We start from the raw sequence: 9,041 nt of genomic DNA on the forward strand, positions 1-9,041 counted from the left end.
AAAGATGCAGGCACACACAGAAGGAGAAGAAAAATATTACGTGTGAATGAAGCACACACTGCATCCGCTCTAAAAGAACACAATCACATAAGGAACAAGCTTTAGCCTATTGGACCGAAACACCACAGCTGTCACTTATTGGTGTGTGTGTGAGCATGTGAATTATGGAGCAAGCTCAGGTAAACCCAGTGGTCTGGCAAGAGGTATTTGCGTTCAGCTTAATGAAACCAGAGGGTAATTTTCTCTGGGACATTTAGAATTTCATTGCCAGAAAATGTCAAATAAAGAAATATCATGATGTTTTAAAATGTAATTGTTTACATGACTTCATGTTTATGCACTTGGCAAGTGGACAAGTTCAGATGCATCAGTTCTACTAGCATGTGCTATAAGGACATAGTTAGCACTTTACCTCGAAACCAAGGGACAAACAGCAGGACAAATCCATACACTTAGAAATGTCAGTATATTGATTCAGGGTCATTTTCTACATCACATTTGATAATGCATAGACTTGTAGTGCATCACCACAAACTGTTAAAACCTGTCTGTTAGTTAAACCTCTCTCTCTTTTTTTCACTTCAGTTGTATGGAATTCAAATATGGAAATCTTATGAGCATGTGTTCAACAATTTCAATTGCTGCAACAAAAGATATATTCACACAAACAATCATGGCCAAAAGTACTGGCACCCCTGCATTTCTGTCAGATAATGCACCGCTTCTCCCAGAAAATTGTTGCAATCACAAATTCTTTGGTATTCTCATGTTTATTTCTTTTGTTTCTACTATAACAACACAACCCCTATTCAAACTAAAGAAATAAACATGAGAATACCAAAAAAATTTGTGATTGCAACAATTTTCTGGGAGAAGTGGTGCGTTATTTGACAGAAACTGTAGATATATGTAAGGGTATGCATAATCAATGAATAATGAAGAATCCAAATACATATTAATGAAATGTGAATCGAATGTGAGGATGTGTTTTCCTGTTCTAGAGGTGGAGACTTTCACAGGAGCAGTAGAGAATGGATCGAAGAGAAATACCCAGGGCAGCATCATCCCTACTTGGATCAAGTTGTGATGGAAAGAATTCAATTACCCTAAACCTGAAACCAACCTATGCTTGTTTATTTGACATGAAACTAAGCATATTTAATGTCCAAAGTAGTCAAAGATTGATGACTTTAATTACTTTGACACCTTCTTGATGCCTACAAACAGCTCTTTACTTCATCTCATTAATTTCCTATATATTTGTTTTACTTTAATTTCTTTCCTCCCATTTTTCTTTGTTATTTCATCACCAACCCCCCTTTGTTCTGCCTGTTACTGCCAGTCTGAGTCTCTTTGTCTCTCTCTGGTAAAAGCTTTCAGCAACTTAACTAAATCCGACCCCAACCCAGCCCTCATGGCATCTCTTGTGGCTTTGCTCTGCTGCAATTACAAAAACCCCTTTTCCACAGCCTAGTACTGGCTCAGCTTGACACAACTCTACTCGCCTTATTTGTTTTTCCATCAGTCAAATGTCGGAGATAGTACCTGGTACCTGGTACTATTTTTAGTATAGGTTGAGGTTCCAAGTGAGCTGATATGTAAACACTGCAGACTGCCAATTGGTCAGAGAAATTCATCATTACTACATGGCCTTCTTGCAACTGATAAACCCAGATGTTTACATGTAATGACACCAGTCGCTCGTTCTTCATTCATTCATAATGGTAGTTGCTGCTTCTCTCTCACGAGTTTTATAGAGGGTAAAATTTATGGTGTCAGAGGCCTCGAGCCACTGTTGCTATATAATATAATCATTATATTATATGACTCACCACATCGTACATCTTATCACGTACCCCATAAGTTACTCAATGTGAAAATATGAGCACAATGGCTACATCTATGACTGCTAAGTAAAGCTAGCTAACTGGCACATAGCTGGTCATCATATCTTGGAGCACATTTGTAATTGGTATTACCTGGATAGATTAACCACATATTCAAAAACTAGATGGTTGTTTTCTCACCCAAAAAACTGTCAAAACTTAATAAAATGGCATTAAAAGAGTCCTAGGATGAAAATTTTAACAGTTTTGAACTTGCCCTGCTACGGCAGTTTCATGGTAGTTTTGGCGTTGCTGGTACCAAAAGCAAATAGAGTCAAGTTGAGTATCAAGTCAAGTATCAGGCGGTGAAAAAGGGGCTAAAGAAGGCTGGGGTTGATGGATGGATGCTTGGAGAAATATAGAAAAGGGAGGAGATGAGGTAAAGATGGCACAGGTGCCTGCAGATAGAAGATGGCTGGTACAAATATTCAGGCCTAGAGCGTAGACAGAAAACCCAAGAGCTTTAATTTATGGCTCCATTCCCTCAAGCTAGCAGGCAAGCATAAGCTGATATAATGATGATTTAACATGAGCACCTTACAGAGGGCATCATAACCAAACCTCACACTGAGAAAAAAATAAAAGAGCTGGGGTCGGACACAGAGACATAGAAGAGACAAGAAACAGCAATGGGGAAAGAATGTCGAGATCGTTGTGATATTTCCTGCCTTTGTCTCAAGATAAACAATCACTCCTAACATGGCCCTGTTCTTTGTTAATGGCACTGTGCTTTTACGTCTGTGTGCAACCCAGACCTGCCCTGTTCATAGTCAAAGTCTGTCATTATTTCCTCCTCACATCCTCTCCTCTCTGTCATCACTTTGTTTGTGCCTCTACTGCTTGGTTCAGTCTGTCAGTGATGTTGCCCCTTCCTGTTTTTACCTTGCTTTACTTACCTGGGCTGTGCCCAAATATTCAACTATTTGGATATTTGTTCATTGCGTGGCTAATCATTTTTAAATTTTAGTATTCAAATCTAATAATATCTACCAAAGACAAGAGAAATGACCTCTGGGAAAAATGTATTTGATTTGTACTTTGAGGTTTTAGTGTGTGCCATCCGCTAACATGGAGGAGATGGGATTTATGACCTATACTGCAACCACCCATCAGGGGGTGATCTAGTCAGGGTGGCTTCACTTCTGGGAACTCTTAGCCTGTTCATCATTTTTACAGTTGATGATGTTGACATTGCCATCTTTAAGAACTAGTATAATATAAGACTATGTCAAACACACTTTTGAAGGATGCAAAATATCTTCTGCTTATCTTAATAAATAAAATCCCAGAAAATATCTGGATGTCATATTTATCAGTATTGCATACTCCTATTCTTTGTGGGTCAGCTGTGTGGCTCTGGTATTCATTCAACCACTACTCCTGTTACTATGCTCAGTTTCCTCTCTTTGGCTTTGCGCCGTAGCATTGATATCCGATGTACCAATTATTCCACTGGAGCCTGCTGTGGCAGCATTTCTGCTCCAATCACTTACTCAAAACACTGTTACATGCTGTTTAAGGAACACTGGGCAAACACCGGAGCTGACAGACTCACACTGCCATATGTTTTGGAAAACAGGCATTAAAAAAAACTTTCAGCATCATCTCACACCAGCTGTTTACTACATTGTTGTGCTGGAGGGAAATAAGCGCCCAGCCAGAAACAGTGCTGGGTATTTGACGCATGCACATAAAGTAGTGAAATAAAATGTGTGTCATCATTTTACTAAAGGCTGGGCAGGCTTTAAAAACCTGATATGGAGAAGACTATAGATTACTTTTATTTTACTATGGCATAACACAGAGGTCAGTGATATTATACAATTCTTCCACAGCTGAGTGGAAACCAAATTCATCAGAGACCAAACATTATCATGCGCTATCTGCACAATACTGCCATTGTTATCCAAGGTGTAACGGCATGGCCGTAATGTGATATCCTAATGCCTGTCAGTGATATCATAGAAACTACCACAATGCACTGTATTGTAATAATCTATTGTTGCAACAAGGATTATGCATATGTGTCTCTAGTACTCTTCTTCCTCATTATCTGCCATGGCTGTTGCTAACAACAGGAATCTCTGTCTTCACTCTCTCTAGAAGTGGATTTTAAACTCACTTCATTATGCCAAGTGTGTAAGTGTATATGATGCCTCCTCCTCCTAATTTTGGCTTCACTGCTTCAGATGTACTTACTGCCCTTGTTGATACAGGACTTCAGCTAAATCCATTACTTTGCTCTTTGATTGGAAAATGATATTATTCAGAGTTTTAACAAGATCATGTTTAAACTGTTACAGTGAACCTTTGGTCATCACTAGCAGACAACAAAGGACAGAAGAGAGGCGTATGGCTAAAATGACACATGCTGGGACCAAGGCCTATGTAACCACCACACATGATTTACTCCATCCAGAGTCTGTTCAGTGGAACTGATATTTGCATAATTGCAATCACCCAATTTTAGAGTACCCCCTCCTCCATGTTTTCTCTCATTTGGTTGGTCTGTCTGGATACTGTCACACTAAGTCAGTGAGAAATGATGACTGGTGGCCTTGATTTTCATGTTACCGAAATTCAAATTCCAAGCATCCAAATCTAAGCACAGGTCAATGCATTTGTGGAAGAAGTACTCAGATCCTTTACTTAAGTAAAAAGTGCAATACAACAGTGTGGAAATATACTGTAAAAGCTCTGCATTAAAAATATTACTTAAGTAAAAGTACAAAAGTATTAGCATTAAAACATATCTAAAGTACTAAAAGTAAAAGTACTCATTATACAGAATGGCACATTTCAAATTCCTGTATGTCATATTACTGTGTTATAATTACAGATGCATTATTGTGTACATCAGATTTAATGTTGCAGCTGGTAAAGAGGGAGCTAGTTTTAACCGGTTTATTTGCATATAATTTGAATTACTGCTGGGTAGCCTGTGAATTTTCCGCCACAGACCAATGACATCTTATAACTGTACAGTATTTTTTGTATTAATCTGGTTCTGAAAAGTAACTAGTAACTAAAGTTATAAAATAAATGTGGTGTAGTGAAAAGTACAATATATGCCTCTAAACTTTAGTGAAGTCAAAGTAAGAAGTAACAGAAAATGAAAATACTCAAAGTACAGATATCGTAAGATTGTACTTAAGTACAATACCTGAGTAAATGTAGTTAATCACTTTCCACCACTGGATCAATGCATGTGATATAGACAATGTCCTGGTTATTCACAGCAGGCACATCAACTAGGGCTTGGACATACTTGGCAAAGTGACATTTGTCCTAATTTTCTAAAATGGATTTTTTTTGAAACTACAAAAGCATTTAAATTACACATCTAAATAACCATAAACTTTGCTTATTATCCCTACACACTCAACTTGCACAGGAATAATGATTCTGATGGTATGTTTGTGTGTGTACACTGCCCTACTGTAGTTCAGTCAGCACTGTACTTATAAACTGCAGGCTCGGTTTACAGTTTAAAGTACAGTACATCATAAACTGTGTCAGATGAGTTCTGGGATCTGATGCTAATCTTTAGAGCTAATATAAATGTGTGGTTTGTAAAATGTTTGACTATGCAAAAGGTTGAGTTATACAGCACATGCAAAACCTTGGTTCATACTGACATGTGCATACACCCACACACAAACAAATACACACAATAAGAAAGAACAAGAAATGCAGAGCTAGTTTGTAGTTACATTCATTGATGAAGTTCAGCAGAAGTTCACAACAGTGAGAAGGGAACAAGAAAAGACAGAAGTGAAATTATAGTTTACTACTGGCTTCCATCAAGCAGAGCTAGCTGATAACTAAGGTCCTATTTTGTACCTTTTTCTCTTATTTTCTATTTTGTTGGTGCTTCTTTTGACACTGCTATATTCCAGTAAAATGTATGGCACCCATGCAATCCAGTATCTTCAATAAGTCACTACTGTGATGAACATTACAGAATATATCATAGATATACAGTATATATAGGCTACATGAATTTATTCTAAACACCTCGGTACTTAGGATGTTCAACGGGTGTGTGTTTATTCTCATTCAGTATAAGAAAAAGAACTACAAAGCAGTCTGTTTGGCTTAGTTTATAAAAAGTTCAATGTCCTGTGTTACAATGCAGAGCAAGAGCAATCCAATTAGCATAATTAAATATTTATATATTTCTAAAAAAGAACATATTGATTATATCTGTGTAAAGCAAATAAAGCCAAAAGTTCCAATTTATAGATGATGTGAAATTTCACCTACAGTACAGTATATGCAAGTACATATTTACTATTTAATTTGGTAATACCCACAAATTACAATGTAGTATTGTATTTCTGAAGTACCAGTGAAATAAAATATCACTACCTGTTGGTGGGAAGAAATAAAGAAATCTGGAAATAATAAGTCAACAGGTTAACGTTTGAGATGGATGTAGAGAACCATTAAACTACTTTTTCTAATTTACCAAGTATAGCATCATAATGGATTTTTGGTATCTCACAGAGGGGTTGCAAAACAGGGACATGTGTAATTGTCTATAATGTGTATAAAAGCTTGATTCTTAATCTAAATTCTATGATATGGAAAATGGGGGAGGCCCTTTTATACAAAATAGTTATGTCTTGGTAAAAACGTTATTTAGTACCATGAAGATTAGGGCAGTCTGTAATCTATAGACTGCTATTATGAAAAAAGACAGACAAAGGAACTGGACTCCTCAAATGTGACACAAGTCCAACTATTACTTTTCACAGTATGATTTCTTCTCACCCTGGCAGTTCATTTTTGGAAAACCTAGTGGTGGGAATAATAGACACTGATATGAATGTGTTATGGGCCTTGAACTCAGCATCCAGTTTAATAAATAGGCCACACCCAGTTTCCATGTGCATCTTTATGACAGTCAAACATGTTTGCCAGCATACAATGGATATATGGCCTATTTTAGGAAACTGGAGGAATGTCACAGTACGTTTCTGGTGGTGACTGGGCTAAAAAAGACAGCCCAGTAAAACACTGAAGGCATATGCGCTGCATCAGCATAAATCTGAAAATACATCTGAGGCTGGAGGAATTTTGGTCACTGGTTATAGAAACACCCTGACTTTTTGGATTTTGTTCACATAGTGCTTTTGGATGAAGAGTCGGAGAACTATCAGTCTTTACAGTATTCATCTGGGAACTGTGAATGTCTGCTTAGTACCAAAATCCACAGCAATTCACCCAACAGTTGTCAAGACTTTTCAAACTGTTGGGCAATCAGACCAACTTTTAACACTGATGGCTGACTAATGATGGATCCTTGTGAGGATTCTATGCTGAACATTAACATTTAATAATGAATTTGAAACCAAAGAGCTAATGACATGTTAATTTAGTTAACTGTTGAGTCTGTAGAGTACTGAAGTGAGTATTCCACAATGGCAAAGCTCCACTAGCTACAAAACAGAGTAAGTTACCTGTGGCACTGATGTGAATACCAGACGTTTTCATTTGTCCTTCGAGTCTCTTCATTGTAAGGTGCGTTACATTTCATTATTTCTTTCCCACAGGTATAAGATCAAGGGTTAAATGTAAAGGTCAATATCACACATCCTTATTGTAAATGTAGGGATTGTGGTAAACCAGTTGATGGCTGCCTTTGGTGGCACATGCTAACCATTTTGGTGAAGTAAGGTCGCACATTTGTAGGCAAGTGTGCATAAATGTGTGTGGGCAAGTTGGCATATGTGTGTCAAAGTGGCAGCTGCATGATGCATGTCCTCAAAAATCTTTTAGTTGCTAACCTGCAGACCATCTAGTGTAATGACAAAGGGCTTCAGTACAATTAGGAGGAAAGAATTTTGACTCACTTCACTGGAATAGTTTAATGTGCTCTCTTGAGGTGAAGTAAAATAATTCTTCAAGCTTTTGATTATAAAAATCATCTCTATCTGGAAACATAACACAGCCCCTTACTGATCCCATTTCTGTATTTACTGTGGTGGTTGGCGACTGTTCACCCACATGCACGGTATCTGCATTGTCTCACCCACTCACAAACGATGTAGGTGCTGGTGGGAAGGTAGAGAGCCTACAGTTTTGAGTAGATCTCACAATAATGCTGCTTACACACAGACATAAAGCACCACTGACTCTACCAAAAACACACAGGCACATACACTACAACAGCCATCAGGCTCAGCAATTACACTCATTTGCACTTAGAATGTTTCCAGGATTAAACTCTTGATACAACTTCCCATGTATATTAAAATTACAGGGAGGAGGAATATTTTAAGCACCAGTGCAGTAAATAACACAAATTCTTGACATGTAAAGTATGTCACTGATTTATAAATGGATGAGTATAAAAAAAATAGTGTAAATTCAAGTCTGTAATATGGTCTACAAGTGTCCCCCTCCACCCTGCACGTAATTAACTGCGCTATTCCCATTATTTTTTTCAATGAGGTGATCCATAGATGGCATCTATACCACCATATCTTAAATCTCTCAACCCACACGCCCATATAATAGCCTATAATAAAGACACAGGCCTATGTGTGTGTGGTGAGATGTGTTTGATCGTCTCTGTCTCACCTGCTCGTTGGTTGCCAGCTCTTTCTCCAGCTGTCGGTGTTTGTTGTGCCACACCAAATAGTGAACAGGATAACGACTCTTCTCCGGAGTTTTCTTAGCAGAAATCATCCTAGGATCATAGTTTGCCCCTCGTCTTCCTTCACTGCGGATACTTAGTTATCAATTTACGCTATATAATCAGTCCTATCATCCTTTATCGGCGGTGATGCCCAAAGGCGTGTGGTGGCAGCCTTACGCGTCAGACACAGTCACTGATTCTCTCTTCACTCTGCTTAGAATAAACGGCAAAGCCCCGTGAAAACCATTGCTAGAAACAAACCCCTAGATTACGCTACACCGAATAAACCCCTAGATTACGCTACACCCTCATTTCTTAACCATCCGTTCCTCCACCTCTCGCCTCCCTCTCTCTTTCTCCCCCTGCCTACTCTAACATCTATCCTCCTCCACTCCTCCCATCCGGTGGCGAGTGAGAAAGATGCGTTGACAAGCTGCAATGAAATGTGCGCACACGCAGCCAATCCCCTGTGAGGGATGTATTGTGATAAAGCATATGCTTCATGAAAA

General features: G+C 38.3%; 1 protein-coding gene across 2 annotated transcripts in view; it reads right to left on the reverse strand.

Moving 5' to 3' along the window:
- The window catches only part of ankrd13b (ankyrin repeat domain 13B), a 36,066-nt gene extending 27,088 nt beyond the window's left edge, over positions 1–8,978 (reverse strand). Inside the window, exon 1 of one of the 2 annotated variants that reach the window (XM_020587483.1) lies at positions 8,475–8,978. In XM_020587483.1, coding sequence (XP_020443139.1) covers positions 8,475–8,582 — 108 coding nt within the window. In that variant the 5' untranslated portion in view covers positions 8,583–8,978. The remainder of the gene's footprint in view (positions 1–8,474) is intronic. The other variant, XM_020587491.1, reaches the window with a different exon arrangement.
- Positions 8,979–9,041: the final 63 nt, after the last annotated feature.

This window comes from Monopterus albus, unplaced genomic scaffold, assembly GCF_001952655.1.
Source record: "Monopterus albus unplaced genomic scaffold, M_albus_1.0 scaffold8.1, whole genome shotgun sequence".
Taxonomy (NCBI): domain Eukaryota; kingdom Metazoa; phylum Chordata; class Actinopteri; order Synbranchiformes; family Synbranchidae; genus Monopterus; species Monopterus albus.